This window comes from Heterodontus francisci, chromosome 1, assembly GCF_036365525.1.
Source record: "Heterodontus francisci isolate sHetFra1 chromosome 1, sHetFra1.hap1, whole genome shotgun sequence".
NCBI classification, from domain to species: Eukaryota; Metazoa; Chordata; class Chondrichthyes; order Heterodontiformes; family Heterodontidae; genus Heterodontus; species Heterodontus francisci.
The window spans coordinates 59,824,606-59,850,460 of NC_090371.1; the positions used below are offsets into that span (position 1 = coordinate 59,824,606).

Below are 25,855 nucleotides of genomic sequence, written 5' to 3' on the forward strand. Positions count from 1 at the left end.
ACTGACCTGAAATGTTAACTCTGCTTCTCTCTCCACAGATGCTGCCAGACCTGCTGAGTATTTCCAGCATTTCTTGTTTTTATTTCAGATTTCCAGTATCTGCAGTATTTTGCTTTTATTTTACTGTTCTTAGCTTGATTTTCTAGCAGAAATCACTGGAAATGTATTCAAAGCAGGAGCCTGGGTCTCCTTGAGGATGCAGCCAATTGTGGCACTTCAACAACCACCCTGGCTGAGATTAGATAACAGAGTAGGTCAGGGAACAAACTTTGGACCTTCCAGGGTTCCCTAAAGCGGGAGCAGAATGCTTGTATTTGGAGCTGGAACATACTCAAGCATTGTTCAGCCATGAAAATAAGAGGGCAATGGGATACCGGGCACACAAAGAAGTTGATGGTAGTCCTAATGTCTTGCGCTTCCTGAAAGAATTAAGAACTTTTATAGGACAATTAGGTCCCGTCAATATAACATCCAGGCCCACTCCTGGGAAAAAGATGTTGTAAAAAAGCCACTCACTGCTGCAGTGAGGAGGGCAACTACGTCGAGTCACTGCTGAACCGACCGCTTGCTGGTGTTCATACATATGAGAATTTTGCTTATCGTCGCTTGAGCTTAAAGTAAAGAGGAAATCTGTGCATGCTTATGTGTAATCTGGGATTGCTGTGTGACAGCACTATTGGATGCTTGTAATCTCTTGCTGGTTTTTTAAAGTAAAAATTATTCCAAAACTCTATATTTTGCATTGTTTGGTCCACGGTTTAGAACTCTGTAAACTGTTTGACAAAAAGAAAGTCTTATATTCCTCAGATCGGAGAGCCTGAGAAGGGCAGTACAGCAAGGCTAAAAGGCCACAAAAAGTTAGACAAGCTGTCTTTTGTGTCGTCCAGTGCCCAATAAAAGTGTCTGTTCATAGTAATTGTTGTGTTTGACTTGATGCCTGTCTGGGTTAATTATTACAGGTTTGTTGTACTATGCTGGACATGGATATGAAAACTACGGAAATAGTTTTATGGTGCCGATTAATGCTCCGAATCCCTATAGGTCAGCAAACTGCTTGTGTGTGCAGAGCATCCTAAAGCTAATGCAAGAGAAGGAGACTGGATTGAATGTCTTCCTGCTGGACATGTGCAGGAAAAGGTACATGTAACAACCAGAGAAACTTGCGCCATATTTCATTTTATAGGACTAAATATACTACTTTCATTGTAAACTTCCATCTGTTGATCTCCAACTTTGGAGCCGTCCCAAAATCAGTGAGACAGTGACAGCCAACCAGCTGTGATTGCTGAGTTGATTAAATAGTTGGGACTGGGATGGAGGTAAGCGATCTACCCTAATGGTTAGCAACCTTTCATAGATTTATGGAAGCGCTAATCAATTCACAAAGTGGAAGAAACAAATTTTTAACTACCAACTTTTGTTTCCTACAAAGATTTTTACTCATTTTATTTCAAATTTCTGCCAGTCAAACTTACTAGACCGTGAAGTGATAGGTTGTGCATTTGCATTTACAGTAATCCATGTACTGAGGCCTCAATCTCAGCCATGCTTCCACAAGGAGATGCTGTGTTGAGCAGAGGCCACAGTAGAAAATTGAAGTCACACATGCCAGTTTCAGAGTAACATTGCAGCAGCTGAGTGGAGATCACCCACCTTTCCTCTCAAGTGGGGAGGTAAACTGGCACCTGGAAGAAGGGAAATGGAAAATTCCCCAGGTTCTTAGTGAGTAAATGCATCTCTGTGGTTTTACATCATAAAAACTGAGAAAGCCTCTCAGTTCTTGGCCTGTGCAGTATTTACTGATCTTAGCTGGGACTGCAATAAGACACTACAGTTAGCCTTAGCACCAGAGAGAGAATAATGCACTGTGAGCAGTTAATGTGGATATAATGCACTGTGAGGAATGAACTACCTGATTCTGTGTTTGCAGGAATATGCACGATGATACCATTCCAAATATGGAGGCCTTAAGAGTTACAGCCAATATTGTGTTTGGATACGCAACGTAAGCATCTTGTTGTCTGTCCCGATGAAGGATTTCATTCCATTAATTATGTAGAGATTTGTGCTGATGTCGTTAAATTGCCAAATTTAGGCAAATCAAAGTCAAAGCATCCAAGTTCTAGATAAGTCTCAACTGTTTGGTTGTTCTTGGATTATTAAAAATGACAAGTTAGAACCAGTTCTGGTCGGGAAACACACTTCTTGTCACCACTATATTTTGCAATTGTGATATTGAATTTATAAAATGGGGTAGTGATACCTTTGGAGTATGAAAGTAATACACAAGTCTGAAAAAATAATGTCTGAAATTCAGTTTTTAATTTTACTGTTCCTAGAAAAACAATAGCCACTATCATGTTGAATTTTGCTACTATTTGTGAGGATAGTGGTGCTGAACACATGAGGGCCTAGAAATTATGCTCACACGCTCATTTTTCTGGTGCTAAATGTCCTCCTAAGCTTCCAATATGGCACACAAGAAGGGCACACGCATTACGAGCTGAAAGTACACCATATTGACAAAAGAAATAGGAACAGGAATAGACCATATGACCCTCTTGAGCCTGCTCTGCCATTGAGTATGGTCATGGCTGATCTTCTGCCTCAACTCCACTTTCCCGACTGCTCCCCATATCTCTTGATTCCCTAAGAGACCAAAAATCTGTCTATACCAGCCTTAAATATACTCAGCGATGGAGCATCCAAAACCCTCTGGGATAGCCAATTCCAAAGATTCACAATGCTTTGAATGAAGAAATTTCTCCTCATCTCAGTCCTCAATGATCGGCCCCTTATCCTAAGGAGATGCCCTCATGTTCTAGATTCTCCAGCCTTGGGAAACAACCTCTCAGTGTCAACCCTATTCAGCCCCTTCAATTCTTCTATGTTTCAATGAGATCATCTCTCATTCTTCTGAACTTCAGAGAGTATAAGCCCAATTTAATCAGCCTTTCATCATAGGACGACCCTCTCATCCCAGGAACCAATCTAGTGAACCTTTGCTGTACTGCCTCCAATGCAAGTGCATCTTTCCTTGAATATGAAGACCAAACCTGCACACTGTGCTCCAGTGTGGTCTCACCAAAGCCCTATACAATTGTAGCAAGACGTCCTTATTCTTGTACTCCAATCCCCTTGCAATAAAGGCCAGCATGCCATTTGCCTTCCTAATTGCTTGCTGTACCTGCATGCTAACTTTCTGTGTTTCTTGTACGAGTGCACCCAAGTCTCCCTGAACATCCTTTTAAAAAGTATTCTGCTTTTCTGTTCTTATTACCAAAGTGAATAATCTCACACATGCCCACATTATACTCCATCTGCCACCTGTTGCCCACTCACAACCTGTCTATATCTCTTTGCAGCCACTTTGAGTCCTTCTCACAGGTTATATTCCTACCTAGCTTTGTATCATCAACAAACTTAGATATGTTACTCTCTTCATATAAGTCATGAATATAGATTGTAAATAGTTGAGGCTCCGGCTCTGATCCTTGCGGCACTCTGCTAGTTACAGCCTACCAACTTGAAAATGCCCCGGTTTTCCCTACTCTCTGCTTCCTGTCTGTTAACCAATCCTCCATCCAGGCTAATATATTACTCCCAACTCCATGAGTTGTGTATTAACCTTTTGTGTGGCATCTTATCAGCATACAGTGCTTATACGTGAAACGGGCTTTGACATATGCAACTAGGGGTCCTAACACATGTTTGAGGCCCCATTGCAAAGTCAGAGACCAGATTTTCCGACTGCACTGCCTATGAGTGTGGCTCTCCCCTGCAACTGTGGGATTGTGCAATTAGCTGCATTTTCTCTCTTGCATTGTGCATCATATTTGGTTGGGAGGGGAGCCGGAAATCTGCTTCCAGGTCGATGTCAATGCTGCCACATTACCAGCTATTATGCCTGACAGTATAACATGGAAAGTCTCCTTCTGATTTTTACTCCTTTTCTTGAGTTGTGTACCTATCACAACCTCTGCATCACCAACTCGTTCTTTCATACTAGACCGTGTCACCAGGTTTCTTGGAGGCACCCAAGATCACATCGTTGGCACCAGCTGGACCTCATCGTCACAAGGCGAGCCTCTTTAAACAGCGTTCAAATCACAAGCAGCTTCCACAGTGCGGACTGCGACACCGACCACTCCCTGGTGTGCAGCAAGGTTAGACTCAAACCAAAGAAGCTGCATCAATCCAAGCAGAAGGGCCACCAGCGCATCAACACTAGCAGAATTTATTATCCACAGCTGTTACATAAGTTTCTAAATTCACTTGAAAAAGCCCTTCAAAACACTCCTACAGGGGATGCAGAGACCAAGTGGGCCCACATCAGAGACGCCATCTATCACTCAGCAATGACCACCTTTGGCAAATGTGTGAAGCAGAATGCAGACTGGTTTCAATCTCACTTTGAAGAGCTGGAACCTGTCATAGCCGCTAAGCGCATTGCACTGCTGAACTACAAGAAAGCCCCCAGCGAGTTAACATCCGTAGCACTTAAAGCAGCCAGAAGCGCTGCACAAAGAACAGCCAGGCGCTGCGCTAATGACTACTGGCAACACCTATGCAGCCATATTCAGCTGGCCTCCGACACCGGAAACATCAGAGGAATGTATGATGGCATCAAGAGAGCTTTTGGGCCAACCATCAGAAAGATCACCCCCCTCAAATCTAAATCAGGGGACACAATCACTGACCAATGCACGCAAATTGACCGCTGGGTGGAGCACTACCTAGAACTGTACTCCAGGGAAAATGTTGTCACTGAGACCGCTCTCAATGCAGCCCAGTCTCTGCCAGTCATGGATGAGCTGGACGTACAGCCAACAAAATTGGAACTCAGTGATGCCATTGATTCTTTAGCCAGCGGAAAAGCTCCTGGGAAGGATGGCATTACCCCTGAAATAATCAAGAGTGCCAAGCCTGCTATACTTTCAGCACTCCATGAACTGCTTTGCCTGTGCTGGGATGAGGGAGCAGTACTACAGGACATGCGCGATGCCAATATCATCACCCTCTATAAGAACAAGGGTGATCGCAATGACTGCAACAACTACCGTGGAATCTCCCTGCTCAGCATAGTGGAGAAAGGCTTTGCTCGAGTCGCTTTAAACAGACTCCAGAAGCTGGCTGAGCATGTCTACCCTGAGGCACAGTGTGGCTTTTGAGCAGAGAGATCCACCATTGACATGCTGTTCTCCCTACAGGAGAAATGCCGCGAACAACCGATGCCCCTCTACGTTGCTTTCATTGATCTCACCAAAGCCTTTGGCATCGTCAGCAGACGTGGTCTCTTCAGACCACTAGAAAAGATCGGATGTCCACCAAAGCTACTAAGTATCATCACTTCATTCCATGACCATATGAAAGGCACAATTCAGCATAGCGGGACCTCATCAGACCCCTTTCCTATCCTGAGTGGCGTGAAACAGGGCTGCGTTCTCGCACCTACACTGTTTGGGATCTTCTTCTCCCTGCTGCTCTCACATGCGTTCAAGTCTTCAGAAGAAGGAATTTTCCTCCACACAAGATCAGGTGGCAGGTTGTTCAACCTCGCCTGTCTAAGAGTGAAGACCAAAGTACGGAAAGTCCTCTTCAGAGAACTCCTCTTTGCTGACAATGCTGCATTAACATCCCATGCTGAAGAGTGTCTGCAGAGTCTCATCGGCAGGATTGCGGCTGCCTGCAACGAATTTGGCCCAATCATCAGCCTCAAGAAAACGAACATCATGGGACAGGACATCAGAAATGCTCCATCCATCAATATCGGCGACAACGCTCTGGAAGTGGTTCAGGCGTTCACTTACCTAGGCTCAACTATCACTAGTAACCTGTCTCTCGATGCAGAAATCATCAAGCGCATGGAAAAGGCTTCCACTGCTATGTCCAGACTGGCCAAGAGAGTGTGGGAAAATGGTGCACTGACACGGAACACAAAAGTCCGAGTGTTTCAAGCCTGTGTCCTCAGTACCTTGCTCTACGGCAGCGAGGCCTGGACAATGTATGTCAGCCAAGAGCGACATCTCAATTCATTCCATCTTCGCTGCCTCCGGAGAATCCTTGGCATCAGGTGGCAGGACTGTATTTCCAACACAGAAGTCCTCGAGGCGGTCAACGTCCCCAGCATCTACACCCTACTGAGCCAGTGGCGCTTAAGATGGCTTGGCCATGTGAGCCGCATGGAAGATGGCAGGATCCCCAAGGACACATTGTACAGCAAGCTCATCATTGGTATCAGACCCACCGGCCGTCCATGTCTCTGTTTTAAAGACGTCTGCAAACGCGACATGAAGTCCTGTGACATTGATCACAAGTCGTGGGAGTCAGTTGCCAGTGATCGCCAGAGCTGGCGGGCAGCCATAAAAGCGGGGCTAAAGTCTGGCGAGTCGAAGAGACTTAGCAGTGGCAGGAAAAAAGACAGAAGCACAAGGGGAGAGCCAACTGTAACAGCCCCGACCACCAATTTTACCTGCAGCACCTGTGGAAGTCTGTCACTCTGGAATTGGCCTTTATAACCACTCCAGGCGCTGCTTCACAAACCACTGACCACCTTCAGGCGCTTACCCATTGTCTCTCGAGACAAGGAGGCCAAAGAAGAATAACATGCAAAGTCTCCTTCTGATTTTTACTCCTTTTCTCCAAGAATGTGTAGAATGTCTACTGGCACAACTAATAGCCAGAATAGTCAGGATAGTCGCGATTAATATTTGACAGGAGTCAGCTTATTCATTTCCAGCTTTTAAAGATGCTACTGTATCCTCTATTCTTCCAACATCCTACCATTGTCCGCTCTTTGGAGGTCATGCTGCAGTTCCCTGTTTAAAAGTCTTACTAACAGTCATTGTTCCCTTTGAAGGGCTCACCCCTGCTCTCGCTCTGTTTTTTGAAAGTCTTGCCCTTTCCTTCGAAAGTTCTGTTCCCACTATCTGCCTCTCTCTTCATCTTGAAAGTCTTGACCCATTCTGTCTCTTGTCTTTTGAAAGTCCCGCTCCCATCCTTTGTTCCCTTTAAGAGTCCTGCTCCCTGGCTTATTGAGAAGTCCAACATTTGGGCTTCTTCATGCTGCTCTCTAACTGACAACTGCAGTACTTTAAGAAATAGAGTGAAACAAAAACAGACAGAATGACATAAGAAAGAAAATGTGAAAGAGGAAAAAACTTGCGAAGGAGGGAGAGAAGAGAAAGACAAAAATTGAGGAGGGATAGAAGTGAAAGGGAGAACAAGAAATAGAAGTGGAGGAGAATCAGATGAACAAAAACACCAAAATGATAGAAACAGAAGTAAAAGGAGAGAATGTAACATAAAGAATTGGAGCTGGAGTAGGCCATAGGGCCCCTCAAGCCTGCTGCTCCATACAATAGGACCATGTCTGATCTTTGACCTCAACTCCACTTTCTCATCCAATCTCCATATCCCTTGATTCCTTTAAAGTCTAAAAATCTATCAGTTTCAGCCTTGAATATACTCAGTGTCAGAGCATCCACAGCTTTCTGGGGTAGAGAATTCCAAAGATTCACAATCCTTATCATCTCAGTCCTAAATGGCCAACCCCTTATCCTGAGACTATGCCCCCTAGTTCTAGACTCTCCAGCCAAGGGAAACAGCCTCTCCGTATTGAGCCCCTCAAAATCTTGTATCTTTCAATGAGATCAATCTGATTGTTCTAAACTACAGAGAATGAAGGCCCATTCTTCTCACTCTCCTCATAGGACAATCCTGTCAAACAGGAATCAATCTATCGATCTAAAAACAATCTCTCGCATTTATAAAGCACCTTTAACACCACATACCATTGATCCAAGAGAGTTGACAGAATAGCAGACTTCTGTCTATGCCACTGTTTAACTATCCGCTATACGCGATGATAGGGAAAGGAAGCATTTAAAAAGATTATAAATGTAAAATGTTTCTCTTCTACGTTTGAAGATGTCAAGGGGCAGAAGCCTTTGAAATTCAACATTTTGGATTAGCGAATGGTATATTTATGAAATTTCTGAAGGAACGTTTGCTAGAGGATGAAAAAATCACGGTGTTGCTTGACAGAGTTGCAGAAGGTAATTGCTTTATTTTGATAACTAGACTAGCTGGGCTTCTTTTTGGTCAACTACATATTTGATATACATGGAAATCAATTGTCATGCTTGAGTCTACAAACCAAGAAATCCACTAGCCAGTTAATACTCCACTTGCCTTCTGAGTCAGATGGTTGTGGGTTCAAGCTCCACTACAGACTTGAACATAAATGAGGCTGATACCTCAGGGGGTCTGATTCATTGTTTGAGATGCCATCCTTCAAATGGTACATTTAAACAGACACTGTCTACATCCTCAGTTGGAGGCATGACAGTATTGATAGAAGACATCAGTGCAAACATTTCCTGAAATCAACAGCATCGCAATGGAGAATATTGGAAAATTCGGGTGGTGAGGCCCACTGCCACCTCCTCTCCCTCCATTTGGCTGCTGGGACATAACTGCTCAAGGCCTTGGTCTCACCCAGAGTCTTCAGTGGGAACCTTTCTTCCAGGTTTTTTTGGGTGCTAACGCCCTTTTAAAATCTACCACTGCCTTTTCAAGTGCTACAAAGGCATGCTCATCTATGCCTTTGTACTTGTAGGAGCATATATACTGAGCACTTGACCCAGGAACTTAGATGGAGGCTATAGTGGTTTGGAGGGGTGGATGCACATTCTGCCTTGAAGAGTAGAATTCCTCGCCCCACCTCCCCATCCCAGAGGCTACTGGATGTGGGTGAGGAAGTTGTGATTAGATGGCACCAAGTTTTAGACTGTAAAAGGAAGGGAAGATTGTGAGAGGGGAGAAATTCCACATTTATGAAGTTCTGAAATAGGAGTTTTATTTTCAGATGGGTTGACTTCATTTCAACAGAATGAGTCTGCAATAAACAGAAAGAACCTATTGGACTTGAAGTTTAGGTGGTAGAGCTTAAAATACCAACCATATATCAAAATGATATATGCCCCCCTGCCGCTTGACAAAAAAACCGTGGTGCGCATTGGAGGTGAACTTTAAATATTCAGCCCAGAATCACAGAATTGTTACAGCATTGAAGGAGGCCATTTGGCCAATCATGTCTGCACCGTCTCTCCGAATGAGCAGTTCACCTAATGTGATTCCCCCACCTTCTCCCTGTAACCCTGCACATTCTTCCTTTTCAGATAGTCTAATTCCCTTTTGAATGCTTTGATTGAACCTGCCTCCACCACACTCTAAGGCAGCGCATTCCAGACCTTAACCACTCCCTGCATGAAAGATGTTTCCTCATGTTACTTTTGCTTCTTTTGCCAATTACTTTAAATCTGTGCCCTCTCATTCTCGATCCTTTCATGAGTGGGAACAGTTTCTCTCTATTTACTCTGTCCAAACCCTTCATGATTTTGAATACCTCTATAAAATCTGCTTTCAGCCTTCTTTTCAAGGAAAACAGTCTCAACTTCTCCAATCTATCTTCATACTAAAGTTCATCATCCCTGGAACCATTCTCATGAATCTTCTCTGTACTGTTTCCAATGCCCTCACATCTTTCCTAAAGTGCAGCATCCGGAACTGGACACATTGCTCCAGCTGAGGCTGAACTAGTGTCTTATACAAGTTCAACATAACTTCCTTGCTCTTGTACTCTATGCCCCTATTAATAAAGCCCAGGATATTGTATGCTTTATTAACCACGCTCTCAACCTGTCCTGCCACCTTCAATGACTTATGCACATATACACCCAGGTCCCTCTGCTCCTGCACCCCCTTTAGAATTGTACCCTTTCTTTTATCTTGTCTCTCCATGTTTTTCTTACCAAAATGAATCACTTCACATTTCTCCACATTAAACCTCATCTGCCACTTATCTGCCCATTCCACCAACTTGTCTATGACCTTTTGAAGTTCTACACACTATCCTGCTGACAGTTCACAATTGTTCCAAGTTTCATCTCATCTGTAAATTTTGAAATTGTGCCCTGTACACCAAGGTCTAGGTCATTCATTTATATCAGGAAGAGCAAGGGTCCCAACACTGACCCCTGACGAACTCCACTACAAACCTTCCTCCTGCCCGAAAAACGTTAACCACTACTCGCTGTTTTCTGTCACTCAGCCAATTTTATATCCATGTTGCTGCCGTCCTTTTTATCTCATGAGCTATACCTTTTCTCACAAGTCTGTTGTGTGGCACTATACCAAATGCCTTCTGTAAGTCCACGTATACCACATCAACAGCATTACCCTCATCAACCCTCTCTGTTACCCTTTCAAAAAACTCCAGCAAATTAGTGAAACATGATTTTCCCTTAAGAAATCTGTGCTGGCTTTCCTTAATTAAACTGCATTTGTCCGTGTGACTATTAATTTGGCCCCAAATTATTGTTTCTAGAAGTTTCCTCACCACCAAAGTTAAATGGACTGGCCTGTAGTTGCTGGGCTTATCTTTGCATCCATTTTTAAACAAGGGTGTAATGTTTGCAATTCTCCAGTCCTCTGGCATCACCCCCGAATCTAAGGAAGACTGAAAAATTATGGCCAATGACCTGGAATTTCCACTCTCACTTCCTTCAGTATCCTTGGATGCGTCTCATCTGGCCCTATCAACTTCAAGTATAGACAGCCTATCTAATGCCTCCTCCTTATCAATTTTAAATCCTTCTAGTGTATTAATTACCTCCTCTTTCACTGTGGCCTGGGTAGCATCTTCTTCCTTGGTAAAGACAGATGCAAAGTATTCATTTAATACCTCAGCTATGCCTCCTGCCTCCTGCGTAAATCCCCCTTCTAGTCCCTAATCAGCCCTACTCCATCTTTACCACTTTTTTCTATTTATATGCCTATAGAAGACTTTGGGAATTATTTTTATGTTTGCTGCCAGTCTCTTTTCATACTCTCTCTTTGCCTCTTTCACTTGCTTTTTCACTTCCCCTCTGAACCTTTTATAATCAACCTAGTTCCCCATTGTATTATCTACCTGACGTCTTCATAAGCGGACTTTTTCTCCTTCATCTTCACCCCTATCTCTTTTGTCATCCAGGGAGCTTTGGATTTGTTTGCTGTACCTTTCCCCTTTGAGGGAATATACCTTGGCTGCCGGGGGAGATGGTGGAAGCAGGTACGATAGCGACGTTTAAGAGGCATCTAGACAAATACATAAGTGGGATGGGAAGAGAAGGATACCGACCCCGGAAGTGCAGAAGGTTTTAGTTTAGACAGGCATCAAGATCGGTGCAGGCTTGGAGGGCCGAATGTCCTATTCCTGTGCTGTACTGTTCTTTGTTCTTTGTACCTGAACTATCTCTTCTTTGAAGGTAGCCCGTTGTTCAGCTGCTGTTTATCCTGCCAACCTTTGATTCCAGTTTATTCGGCCCAGATCCATTCTTACCCCATTGAAGTTGGCTTTCCCACAGTTAATTATTCTTAGTCTAGATTGTTCTTTGTCCTTTTCCATAACCAACATAAACCTTATGATACAATGATCATTGTCCCCTAAATGTACCCCTACAGATATTTGATCCACTTGGCCCACCTCATTCCCAAGAACTAGGTCCAGCAGTGCCTACCTTCTCATTGGACTGGAAACATACTTGCTGTAGAATATTTTCCCGAACACTCTTTAGGAACTCTTGACCCTCTTTGCTCTTTACACTACTACTATCCCAGTCTATATTCAGATAATTAAAGTCCCCCATTATAACCACTCCATAATTCTTTCACCTCTCTGTAATTTCCTTGCAAATTTGTTCCTCTTCATCCTTTCCATTCGATGGTGGCCTATAGACAACACCGAGCAATGTAATTACACCTTTTTTGTTCCTTAGCTCGAGCGAAATAGATTCCGTCCTTGACCCCTCTGGGATATCCTTTCTCTCCAGCACTGCAGTGCTCTCCTTAATACCACCACTCCTCCCACTTTTCTATCTTTCCTAAACACCTTGTATCCAGGAGTATTTAACACCTAATCTGGCCTTATCTGAGCCCATTTACAACCACAATATCATGTCTCCACATGTCAATTTGCCCCTGAAACTCAACAATCTTATTAATCACACTCTGTGCATTCACATACAAGCACAGTAACACTGATTTAGACTTTATTATTTTGCCTTTACTCTGAACTCACCTAACATTATTATTCCCTTTGCTGGTGCTATCTATCTCTTCCAGTATTCTGTGCACTTTGGTTTTCCTGTCTGATATTTCCTCCTGGTTCCTATATTCCTGCCAAGTTAGTTTAAACCCTCCCCACTGCACTAGCAAATTGCCGTGCAAGAAAATTTGTCCCAGCTCTATTCAGGTGCAACGCGTCCAGCCTGTAAAGGTCCCACCTTCTCCAGAACTGGATCCCAGTGTCTCAGGAATCTAAAGTCCTCACTCCTGCACCATCTTTCCAGCCACACATTCATATGCACTATCCTCCTATTTCTATACTCACTGCAGATCTTTCTAGTTCAGATGAAAATTTCTAACCAAAGTGCTAACTTATCTTTTCAGGTGCTGGCAATTCTGCTGCTTATTTCCAGCATTTCATGATTTTATCATAGTATTTTTTCTAGCGTGACCATTTATTTTCTCATCTTAATGTAAAACTGATGGTTTAAATTGCAGATATGGGAAAATGTGACCTCACTAAAGGAAAGCAAGCTCTGGAAATACGCAGCAGTCTGTGTGAGAAGAGAGCCTTGACTGACCCAATCCATTCATCAGGCTGCTCCGCTGAATCCCTGGCACGAAACCTGCAGTGGGCAAAGGCTCATGGTAAAGCAATCCTACAATCTGGCCGTGGCTCAGGGGAGATTGGACTGGGGCTTGGTCTGTGACAGCTCTAGTTATTGATCAGTTATTTCAAGTATGCAATAAACATGAAACCTAAGTCAGTGGTGGAATGCTGACAATCTCCAGTACTGATCGGGCAGGGCTCTGGGTAGCAAGAGTAGGTGTCGAGGATTTGGGTGCAGACTGTGCCTCTCACAATTTTCGTTTTTTTGTAGTTGGAGAATCCCGTGAGGCACACCGATCTTCACACCTGAATTCCCAATATAAACTCCTGCCACACTGGGAATGTTAATTTTTAAAATGTACCCCGAATATCATGAACTAAAGAGCTCGAGTGAAGGGGTATGCGGATAGAGCTCTGCAGCAGGCTGTTTCGTGGTTTTTTTTTAAGTTAGTCTAATAGATTTTACCTCATAAATGTAAGAATGGCAGTACTAGAGCTGGTCATGTTTTCTACAATGAAAGTTGGTGTTAAGATGGATGGTTGGAATCCTTTACATTCCTCCAGTGATGCTTCTCAGTTCTATCTCTGAATAAGTCTCACCGTCAAATTTCATCTGGAGCCGATCCGGCACAGTCGGAGCAGTACTTGCCAGAACCAAGAGGCCTGAGACTGGCCTGAAATTGGGCCTTAGGCCTCCAGACAGCTGCAACGTTCCTTGATGCCTCCACTCAGCCTCTGACAATAGGCCTTAACAAGCCTTTAAAAAGGTTAATTGTCTATCTGTGGCTTGCATGCGGGTAGTGGCCCCCCACCCCCCTCAAACCTTCCTCCAGTAAAATGGCCTGGGGGATGGGATGGAGCCTGGGAACTGCCATGGGGCTGGCGGCATGGATTTACGTGCCTGCCCATCTCTGCTCCCGCCCCCATTGGGGCCTAAACATTCATCCCTGCCTGTCTAAATAAAGTGTATTGCTAAAATTGTTTCAATGGAAGTAACTGCAGAAATTTTAGCTAACGTTAATGAGCTAAAAGTTGATAATACTGTCGGGCCCAATTCCATTTATTACAGGGTGTCAAGGTAAATGTATGTGAGTTAGTAGCTCATATATTTAAAAGCTGATTAAGTTCTGGATTGATTCCTGTAGACTGGAGGATGGCTTAAGTTGTCTTATTCAAGAAGGGTCAGAAATCAGATCCTGTAATTATCGGCCTGTGAATTTATTGCTGGCTGGTTAGAAGAAAGCTTCTGGAAAGGCTATGGTTTAAGATCACTTGGAGAATTCAGCAGTTATTAGGGATTCTCAGCATGACGTTTGTTAACTTTGGTCCTGTCTCACTAATCCACTTGAATTCCGTAAATAAGTTACCAGAATGGTAGATGAAGATAATTCTGTTGCTGTAATATACTTTCGATTACAGATTGATTTAGACAAGTGAATGGGCCCATATGTGATCAGTGGCATTTGCAGGGGACATGTGCAGTGTTATGCACTTGAAGTTAGCAAACTCCAAGGATATTTATATCATGCAAGTGTATCTGTTAAGTTAAAGGAAAAAGAGATATTCAAGGCTAATGGTTAGTAGTTTGTTAAAGTCTACAGTGAGGGCAACCTGTGACCTCTACCACCTAGAAGGACAAGGGCAGCAGATGCATGGGAACACCACACTTGAAAGTTCCCCTCCAAGCCACACACCTTCCTGACTTGGAACTATATCGCCACTCCTTCACTGTCGCTGGGTCAAAATCCTGGCACTCCCTTGCTAACAGCACGGTAGGTGTACCTACACCCCAAGGACTGCAGCGGTTCAAGAAGGCAGCTCACCACCGCCTTCTCAAGGGCAATTAGGGATGGGTAATAAATGCTGGTCTAGCCAGCAACACCCACATCCCCCGAACGAATAAAAAGAACCTTTAAAGGGAAATTTGAGAAGGGACAAAATGTGATTGCTTAAGAGTTGGAGAGGAATTTCCCACAGGATTTCCTGAATTCGTTTTTTTTCCCCAGAGATAACCTGGTTAAAAGAGTTGGCAAATGACGTCTGAGGTACAACCGCTTCCTGAATGCACCGGGCTTCACAAGTCTGATTTGTTTTCATATGTTTGAATACTTATAATCTCATGTAGTTTTGATATCATTAAATTGAAAAGCAGATGTACTGTTTATGAGCCATTAATTGTCATCTGATATTCATATGTTTTCAGAGTTACCTGAAAGTATGTGGCTCGAGTTCGACTGTGGTGTCCAAATTCAACTTGGTTTTGCTGCCGAGTTCTCGAATGTCATGATAATTTACACACGTATTGTGAAGAAACCGAAAGGAATTATAATGTGTGAGGCATATGTCACAGATTTTCCACTGGTAAAATTTGTTTTCTTTCTCCTTAGAGATTCATTGCCGTACTTGATAGTTGGCTGCACAGTTTAAGCGACGGTGAATCACAATGTTGTGTTAGACAAGTAGTTGAGACAAATTCTTGATTATGCTAATGGAACTAAAGGGATGTGGACAGCAACATGTCAATAGCCTCAGCCTGTTTTCTGTATATTCTAGACTTGCACTAGACCCCATTCACCCCTGTGCTCACTGACTTAGGTTGGCTCTGGTTAAGCAATGCCTCAATTTTAAAATTCTCATTCGTGTTTTCAAATCCCTCCATGGCTTTGCCCCTCATCTCTTTCACCTCCTCCAGCCCCCTAAGAGCTCCGCACTCCTCCAATTCTGGCCTCTTGCATAGCTCTGATTTTAATCACTCCATCATCAATAGCCATGCCTTCAGCGGCTGAGGATGTAAACTCTAGAATTTCCTCCCTAAACCTCTCCACCTCTCTCATTCACATCAGAACTGATCTGATGAAAGGTCACCGACCTGAAATGTTAACTTTGCTTCTCTCTCCACAGATGCTGTCAGAGCTGCTGAGTACTTCTAGCACTTGCTATTTTTATTTCAGATTTCTAGCATGCTTTTATTTTATAGTTATCTCTGGTGTCCTGGCCAATAGTTATTCCTCAAGAAACATCACAAAAAACAGATTATCTGGTCATTATCACATTGCTGTTTGTGGGAGTTGCTGTGTGCATATTGGTTGCTGTGTTTCCTGAATTACAACAGTGAATATATTTCAAAAAGTACTTCATTGGCTGTAACGTGCTTTGAGACATCCGGTGGTCATGAAAGGCACTATATAAATGCAAGTATTTCTTTTTTCCTTAATAAAGGGGCTATATAAATACAAGTTTTTGTTGTTGCAGTGGGTGAGTTTCTAACTCGCCCCGCCACCCTCACACCCAGAGTTAAAGTTAGGCCCTTCCTTTTAGAAGGAAATGATTAGGAAATTTAGGTAATTGATTAGGTAATAAGATGGAAGAGGAACAAATCAGAAAAAGGGCATTGTACAAAAGTACCTAAAGATGACATAAAGCTGTGTAGATGGAAACAGGAAGTTACAAAGAGGCATTCACAAATTAAGCGAGTGGGCAAAACTGGCAGATGGATTTCAACATGGGGAAGTGTGAGGTTATTCACTTTCAATCTAGGAAATTAAATAGAATATTTTAATCCTGGTTAGAGAGTAGGAGCCGTAGAGGAGCAAACATATTTAGGTGGCCATGTGCACATATCACTAAAAACTGGTGGACAAGTAGAAAAAGCAATCAAAAGGCTAATGGAATGTTCACCTTTATCACAAGGGGTTTATACTTCAAAAGTGAGAAAGTGGTGTTTCATTTATACCAAGTTTCCCATTGTGCATGTCAGGAAATCTTGGGTGCACGACACAAGTTTTTTCATGGAAAACTGTGGACTGTGTGCCTGTTATTTCCCGGCACGTATGGTGGGTCGGCGAGGCTCCCTGCTGATGGCCTGGACTCAGAACATTACCCCTATTGTACATTTTGTACACTAAATATGTCTGAGAGCATTCTTTAATGCACGAGTTTGGTGTGTACTTCAGTATTGCTTTTTAACTAAAGATTGGCTTATTTTATGGGTAGGGGTACAGAATGCGTAATTGGAGGGGCCATTCATTGTCCTCATTACCCTGCCTTGGGTTAAATGATCTTTCAAAACTAAGGGACTAACATCACAGTGTGACAGTAGAGGATTTCAATATATAGCCATCTGAATATATTTTGTACATATAATCACACGCACTTGTTTTTGTATCTTCAGTATCTTAAAATAGCATAAATAGTATTTAAATCTGTAAAGAAGACAAATCTTGGGTCTGTTACATTCGGAGTCCCTCCAGATGATGAGTTGTCAATCTCAACTGAATCCTCAGGCGAAGTGCAGAGCAGAGCTGGCGTGCCTAGCTAGCAGGATTTGGCAATGAGCCCAGTTCTGTTCAGAATTGCCACACCAGCTGGTCACAGAGTGGTACATTGTCCACAATATAAAATCATCTGTCCACCTGCCCATCTTTTCAGTTGAAGTTCAGGGTGGAGAAGATGGGAAAAAAAGTAAAATACAGAAAATAAAACAAAATTCAAATGAAAGTAAGGTCTGTGGAATATCTTTTTGAATATACACCAGGCATCTATAATATAAAAAACACAGTTTTGCCAAACACACCGAATGGGAAATCAAATATTGAAAAGTTCGTGAAGAGGTAAACAACAAAATAGTTCAGAATATATATGGTTTAGAAAATTGAAAGCCTTTCACATTTTTGGGAGAAAGTTGAGAACTGCTCAACTGTTTTATTGCTAAAAGTACAGATTCATTCAAGGTTGAAATAAGTGGATGAAATCATTTTACATAAGTCATAATATATCCCTGCCAGTGGTCCAGTTAAGGTATATTTTATGACCGACATTGCACTTGTACTAAATTCCTCTGCAAAATTTTTTTTGTCACAATCATTTACCCTTTTATAAAACCAGACTCATCAATGTGATTCAGTGCAGTTGTGTTAAAAAATGTCCTTATAAGAACAGCATCAGTCAGAAAATATAGCCCATTGAGGGCAGGATGCCACTTACTCAGACCATTTACATGGCTAATACCAATACATTAATGTTACATCTGATGAATTTCATATCGATGTAATGGTGAAAATGTTACTGTATATGTCTGTGATGGGAAAATGAATAATTAGCATTTCATTGTACTGTACATTGAAGTACAGTTCAGAGGGAAATATATGTTGGCCATGTATGCTGTTGAGAGAATGGGAATTACTGAAGAAATTGTGGAGGGTTTGGTTAAATATTTAGGAGCTCTGCCTGAGGATGGAGAACTGAAAATGTTGTTCCAGTATTCTGAAAAATTAGATCAATCAGGTAGTTAACCAAACATCTGTAGTGGGAGCAATGTTCACTAGCACTATGTAACATGTTATTGATGCTTATCTCAAGAATACAAAAGCCATCATACTTGGAGTAGTGTGCGCAGTTCTGCTCTTAATATTATAAAAATGACAGAGGCACTGGAGAAAGTTTATAAGAGCTGAGATGTTATACCTATCAGGAAAAATTGAATAGGCTGGGGTTCTATCTAGAAAACTGAAGGCTGAGGTAAAGGCCTGCTACCCGGTCCGAACCTGACGGGACCCGACAATATGTGTCGGGTTTGGGTCAGGTTGGGTCGCTCTTCCGGGTCCGGTTTTCGGGCTCGGGCTGGGTCGGGCCGGGTCCGGGTCGGGCTGGGTCCGGGTCGGACACACAAAGTAAGTATTGCTGATAAGTGTTAAAAGTAGAAAACATACCTGGCCTGGGAGTCCGGGATGTCAAGGAGGGAAACTCTGAGTCTGCGCAGTGAGCTTGTGAGCGTCTCTATGACGTCATCACGCTCATGCTGCCGCTTCCTGCAGATTGGAAGTTGCAAGATAGGTAAAAGGAACATTCCGGTGGTCGGGTCGGGGATGGGCTCGGGTCGGGTTGGGCGTGGGAAAAAATGGAGGGACTTGGGCTGGGTCGGGGTCGGGTCCGATGTGATTCTGTTGGGTTCGGGTTGGGTTTTTTTTCCCTGACCTGAGCAGCCCTTTAGGCTGAGGGGGTGACCTGGTTGAGGTCTTTAAGATTCTGAAAGGGTAGGTGTAGGGCAGATGTTGCTCTTGAGGGAGACCAAAACTAGTGGTCATAAATATAAGATAGTCACTAATAAATTCAACAGGGAATTCAGAAGAAATATGATTAGAAATAAAAACAAGAAATGCTGGAAATACTCAGCAGGTCTGGCAGCATCTGTGGAGAGAGAAGCAGAGTTAACATTTCAGGTCAGTGACCCTTCTTCCAGCATCCGCAGTATTTTGCTTTTATTGAAATATGGTTAAAATTGTGGAACTTGCTATCAGAAGGACTAGTTGAGATGAATCGCGTAGATGTATTTAAGGGGAAGCTAGGTAAGCATATGAGGGGGAAAGGAATAAAATGTTATGCTAATCGAGTTCGAGGTGGAGTGGAGTGGGAGGAGGCTTATGCAGAACATAAACATGGACCAGTTGGGCAAAATGGCCTGTCTCTGTGTTGTACATCAATTTAATTCCATGTAATAAGTTAGGCAAACGATTTATCGCTGTGCAAAATGTCACACTTTATCCTGAAAATTTTTTAAATTGCCAAAGATAATGCTATTGCTGACCAAATAGGAGCAGGAGTAAACCATTAAGTCCTTTGAATCTATTCCGTCATTTAATTAGGTCATGGCTGATCCTCAACTCCATTTATCCACCTTTGCTCCTAATTCCTTGGTAACCTTGCCAAACAAAAATCTGGAAGGCCCGCTGAATTTAGTGCCAATCAGGCATTTAAGTGGACAGTGGCGGGCCTTCCATAGGATTTAGGACCCCGTCGCCGGAAGTCCCACCCTTGGAGAGCTGCCGGACAATCAGGCCAGAAGCTGCAGTGCCACTGCAGGGGCATGGCTGCTACAGGAAGTGACCATCCTGGAGGCCACGGATCATCACTGGACCCAGGTCTCAGGTAAGTCAGGGCGGGAGGGGTCTCGTGGGGTGGGTTCAAAGTGGAGTGGGGGGTTGGCCCTCATGGGTTCAAAGGCAGTTAGTACCTGAACGAGGGACCCCCTCACCCTCACCCCTGGAGCAAGGAAGCAGCCTGTATGGTTTTTCGTGCCATGCTTCCCGTGTGGCATGGGTAATTGCAGCTGCGGCAGGAAGAGGCCCTTAATTGGGGGTTAATTACCCAATTAAAGGCTTCAATTGGTGGCGAGGCAGGAAGGCCTGTGAATTTCAGCCGAGGTGCGGTGGTGGCAGGAACCCCCGTGCCACCATCCCACCCGATTTTATGCTCTCCCTGCCTCCAAACCTGCCACGGGGTAGAGCATAAAATTCCCCCCATAGAGTGAGGTCCAAACCTCTGCTACAATTTGTGTGGAAAAAGTGTTTTGTGATTCCTCTTTTAAATGGCCCAGCTCTAGTTTTAAGGTTGTGCCCCCTTGTTCTGCATTCTCCCACCAGAGGAAATAGTTTCTCTGTATCTACCCCATCGAATCCCTATGGCATTTCAAACACCTCAATTAGATCACCCCTCAATCTTCTTGGGAATACAAACCAAGATTATGAAACCTCCTCATAATTTAACTGTTAAACCCCCAGTATAATTCTGGTGAATCTGCACTGTAACCCCTCCCGAGGTCAGTATATCTTGAGGTGCGGTGTGCAAAACAAAACATGGTACTATCGATGGAGTCTGACCAAGGCATTATACAACTGAAGCATCTCTTCCTCAAGTTAAACTGATTATCCAGTGGATATCGGGATAGATTTTATGACATAATCTTCCAGGCACAGGGCTTCATACAACATGAGTGAATATTAGGAATTTGCACGCAGAAGTCAATGCCCTCTGCATGATTGCTCATTAATTTCAGTAGGCAGAAAATTGCGTTGGTGCCCATTCTGTCTAAATGAAACTATTATGAATAAGGCTAATCATGTAATCAGATGCATCTCTAGGACATTTCACTGTAGGGTAACTTCAGCATTACTGCACTCTCAGCAGGAAGACTTGCTTGATGGGAGCACTTATGGAGATGAGGCTACAATACAATAGAACTGATGACCTGTTGCACGGTATCCTTGAGTGAAACATTCAGCTGGGAGCGCAGGATCATTGAATAAAACCTTATAAATTAGAACAAATCATTCTAATTTTTATAGATTATTTATGAGACCACTGTCAGAATGTTGGGAGATGATTTCTTTTGTGTGTTCTGTAGCAAAATCACAAACACATTCTTTGTAAATGTGCATACTGTACAGAAGAAGTCATTTCCCTCAACACCCACCCATCACCTCCATGTGAGCAGTCTTTCAAAAGGATATCCATGGCTTGCTGAAAGTTTGGGGAACAATGAGACTGATTCTGTAACCAGCAAAAGAGTGCAGCTTAAACAGTCTGTGAATAATCTGTTGAATTGCCTTTGATGCAAAAAAATTTTGAGTTCTGTAACAATTTAAATGAAGGGATTTTTAGATGTTCTGGAGAAAATCAGGTGAAATCTGTTACAAAGCAGAAATGCAGTTTTAGCAGTACTTTTTAATAATCAGGCCGAGCGTGATCTGATCGCGCCTTGTGTATGTTTTTTTAAAATCACAATTTCATCATACCCAACCGTATGTTACTCTCAGATTTTCACTGTATTTGACAATGCCACTCTCAAGTTTCACTTTCGGCTTTTCAGTGTTTTATGTGTAATGCACTACACAGTAGAAAATGTGATCTTTTCCTTTATTTCTTAATGATAATAGTAATAGACAGCCACATTAGAGACCACATTCAGTCTTTAGACAGATAAAGTAATGTTTTCATTACACCTCTTTTTTTATTTTTGAAGCAATATTGCTGCACCTAAAACTGAATGAGTGTAACCTATGAACATACAGACATACGAATTAGGAGCAGGAGGCAGCCATTCGGTCCCTCAAACCTGCTCCGCCATTTGGTAAGATCATGGCTGATCTGATTCTGGCCTCAACTCTACTTTCCTGTCTACCTGCTATAACCTTTCACTCATGTCAATCAATAATCTATGTAGCTCAGCCTTAAAACTATTCTGTGACCCTGCCTCCATTGCTCTCTGGGGAAGAGAATTCCACAGACTAACAACCCTCTGAGAGAAAAAAAATTTTCATCTCTCTCTTAAATGGGAGACCCCTTATTTTTAAACTGTGTCCCCTAGTTCTAGTCTCTCCCATAAGTTTTAGTTTAGTTTTTAGAGATACAGCACTGAAACAGGCCCTTCGGCCCACCGAGTCTGTGCCGACCATCAACCACCCATTTATACTAACCCTACACTAATTCCATATTCCTAACACATCCCTACCACCTACCTATACTAGGGGCAATTTATAATGGTCAATTAACCTATCACCCTGCAAGTCTTTTGGCATTTGGGAGGAAACTGGAGCACCCGGAGGAAACCCACGCAGACACAGGGAGAACCTGCAAACTCCACACAGGCAGTACCCAGAATTGAACCCGGGTCGCTGGAGCTGTGAGGCTGCGGTGCTACCCACTGCGCCACTGTGCCGCCCACAAGGGGAAACATTCTTTCAGCATCAACCTTGTCAAGTCCCCTCAGCATCTTATAGATTTCAATAAGATCACCTCTCATTCTTCTAAGCATGAATGGGTATAGGCCCAACCTTTCCTCATCAGATAACCCCGTAACCATATGAGTGCATTGATTTTCAGCATGTGAAACCACAAACTATTTCTATTTATGATTTTTTTGTTTTGAGAACAGGACCTAGACATAGATCCTAAAAAGACAAACAAAGGAACACCAGAAGAAACAGGCAGCTACCTACTGTCTAAGGATTTACCAGAGCAGTGTCTATACACTAGACTGAGCGCCTTACAGAACCTGAAGGTAAGAGGTTCATATTTCGAATGCAGATGTTAAACCATTGCAATAGATGATGTCTAACTCTCATTCCACGCTATTTAAAACCAATCTGGTATGGTGTACTGCTCTTAATTTAAAGTCAGTTTGCTAGCCCACTTTACGCTGTGATGATATTATTGATACTTGGGTTCTCATGGACCTTTGTGCCAATTGTTATAATTCTTTTCCCTCAGCAACATTATTTTCACCAGTTAGCATCCTAATGGAATTCTCTATGAAGCGTTAGAAAGAAGCAACTCAACAACAACTTGCATTTATATAGCACCTGTAACTTAGTTAAACAGCCTAAGGTGCTTCACAGAGTGTTATTAGACAAAATGTGACACCAAGCCACATAAAGAGATATTAGGACAGGTGAGGTAGGTTTTAAGCAGCATCTTAAAGGAGGAGAAATGAAGGTGTGCAGAGATCTTGGAGGTTTGTAGGGCTGGAGGAGGTTACAGAGTTAAGGAAGGGCGAGGCCATAGAGGCATTCGAATGCAGGGATGAAAACTTTAAATTTGAGGCATTACCAGACTGGGAACAAATGTAGGTCAGCAAGCACAGGGATTCCAGAGCCAGTCAGGTTCTGTGTCCATCCACCAGCCAAGTCCCTCAAGTTTATTTCACCATTCAATCAGACCTTAAGTGATCTGCATCTCAAGTCCATTTAACTGCCTTTGCTCTATTACTCTTGATATCTTACCCAACAAAAATCTATTTAACCCAGTCTTGAAAGTTTCAATTGACACAACATCCACAACTTTTTGGGAGAGGAGTTCCAGCTTTATATTACTAAAGGCAGTGAGTGAACTATCTAAGTAGTCAGTACTTCAGAAAAAAACAGAGCACTTCTTAATATGCCATCACTCCTTAATTTGTATTCAGACATGCCAAGAGAAGAAACAGAGGCATGCTTACTATGCACCTGTTTAGTTTTCTCATTCATGGTGTGTTATCCATGATGAAAGGCTGCTGGCTACATCACTAAAAACATGCTTTGAACTAGGGCTCAGAGAGACATATGAAACTAAAATATTGCAAAAACAAAGTTCCACTCATTCTGTAACAACATTTTTCAGTATTTGTAAATGTTTCATCAACCAAGTGTAAACAAAAATAAAAGCTGACATTTCCTTTTATAGATCTTGTATCAGAGATCTTGTATCATGTAGCTGTGCATGTCATTCTTTTGCCAAAGTTTTTTCCCCTGCTGTTTTCCTAGGTTACATTTACGGTTAAAATCTATTAACCTTTCTACTCTGACGAAGAGGTTACATTTAGCCTTTGTACTTGTTGCTCCAATTATACATCTACATGAGAATGTGGAAAATTACCCAGGTGTGTGCTGTCTGAAAAGAAGACAAATCTAACCCGGCCAATTATCAACCTACTCTCAATCATCAGCAAAGTGCTGTCAAACAGCACTCATCAATAACCTGCCCACCAATGCTTAGTTTACATTCCACCAGGATCCACTCAGCTCCAAATCTCATTGCAGCTTCAAATATGGAAATGAGATGAATTCCAGAGGTGAGGTGGGAGTAACAGCATTCGACCGTGTGGCTGGAGTCATACCTGGAGGAGGAGGAGAAACAATAACAATAACTTGTATTTATATAGCTCCTTTAATGTACCAAAACGTCCCAAGAGGCTTCACAGGAGTGTTATAAAACAAAATTGGACACCAAGGCCAGAATTTTACGCCACCCCAGAGAGCCGGATTGTGGCGAGGGGGAGGGGGGGTGGTGGCACGGTTGGGGGGTGACAGGGGGTGACGTAAAATTAAGCAGGAGGCTTTGGGAGGCCTTCCCGACCTGTTCGCGCCTCTGCCCCACGTTATGTGGGCTGGGGGGGGGGGGGTTGGTCAAGAAACGGGCCGCCCGCCCCAGACCAGTCAGTGAAATTAGGCAGCCTCTCAGCACACTGGGGGTGGGGGGGGTGGGTGCGGACAAGCGGGCACAGGTTGCCCGATCGAGGACCACCCCCGCTTCCCCAACAACCCCCAGGACCCGAGGCGCCACCCCCCCCCCTTTCCCCCAAATGACCATCCTTGCCTCACCGGGGCACAACCAATTAGCCCAGCGAAGCAAACCCCAACTTACCTGGACTGCTGGCTCCATGTCCTTGGCTGGACTGCAGTCCCAGCAGTGACCACCACTAAGAGCTACTGGGCCGATGATTGGCTGGCACCTCAATAGGCAGGACTTCCTCCCTCAAGAAGGTTGAAGTCCCTCTTCAGAACAATTAAAGCCCGGGGACCCGAAAAATGCGGAACTGTGAAGCGGGTTCGCCACCGACTTTTACGTCGGTGGCCAGCTCCCGTCTGCCCAATGTAAAATCCAGCCCCAAGTCACATAAGGCGATATTAGGGCAGATGACCAAAAACTGTATCAAGGAGGTAGGTTTTAAGGAGTGTCTTAAAGGAAGAAAGAGAGGTAGAGAAGTATAAGAAAGGAATTTCAGAGCTTATGGCCTAGGCAGCTGAAGACACGGCAACCAATGGTGGAGCAACTTAAATTGAGGATACTCAAGAGGCCAGAATTGGAGGAGCGCAGAGGGTTATGGGATGCAGAAAGTTACACAGATATGGAGGAGTGAGGCCATGGAGGGATTTGAAAACAAGAATGAGAATTTTAAAATTGAAGCACTGACCAGGAGCCAATATAGATCAGCAAGCACAAGGTTGATGGGCAAATGGGACTTGGTGTGAATAAGGACACAGGGAGCAGAGCTTTGGAATGACTTCATATTTATGGAGGGTAGAATGTGGGAGACCGACCAGGAGTGCATTGGAATACTCAAGTCTAGAGGTAACAAAGGCGTGAATGAAGGTTTCAGCAGCAGATGGGCTGAGGAGAGGTGGAGTTAGGTGATGTTACACAGGTAGAAATAAGTGGTCTTAGTGATGGAACCAAAAAAAAATTGTTGTGATTCTTGGATGCCAATCATATCAGCCAAGGACATCGCTGCAGGAGTGCCTCAGGGCAGCATTCTTGGCCAAACTATCTTCAGCTGCCTTATCAATGACCTTTCCTACATTATAAGGTCAGAAGTGGGGCTGTTGGCTAATCATTGCACAGTTTTCAGCTCCATTCACATTTCCTCAGATAATGAAACAGTTCGTACCAGCATGTGGCAAGAACTGGACAACATCCAAACATCACACAAATGGCAAACAATGACCATCGACAACAAGGAGCTAATCACCTCTTTTGATATTCAATGGCCAAATCCTTCACCTCAACAGCTCAGGTTGATCAGAAACTCAACTGAACCATCCA

The 25,855-nt window shown here is 43.3% G+C and overlaps 1 protein-coding gene across 2 annotated transcripts in view; it reads left to right on the forward strand.

Annotated features, from left to right (window-relative positions):
* malt1 (MALT paracaspase 1) overlaps nt 1–25,855 on the forward strand; it is a 121,112-nt gene that overhangs the window by 85,232 nt on the left and 10,025 nt on the right. Inside the window, exons 10-16 of one of the 2 annotated variants that reach the window (XM_068031082.1) lie at nt 960–1,137; nt 1,931–2,005; nt 7,930–8,057; nt 12,610–12,759; nt 14,925–15,082; nt 22,431–22,556; nt 23,797–24,234. In XM_068031082.1, the coding sequence (XP_067887183.1) occupies nt 960–1,137; nt 1,931–2,005; nt 7,930–8,057; nt 12,610–12,759; nt 14,925–15,082; nt 22,431–22,556; nt 23,797–23,823 (842 nt within the window). In that variant the 3' untranslated portion in view covers nt 23,824–24,234. Of the gene's footprint in view, nt 1–959; nt 1,138–1,930; nt 2,006–7,929; nt 8,058–12,609; nt 12,760–14,924; nt 15,083–22,430; nt 22,557–23,796; nt 24,235–25,855 lie in introns of those variants that run through there. The other variant, XM_068031074.1, reaches the window with a different exon arrangement.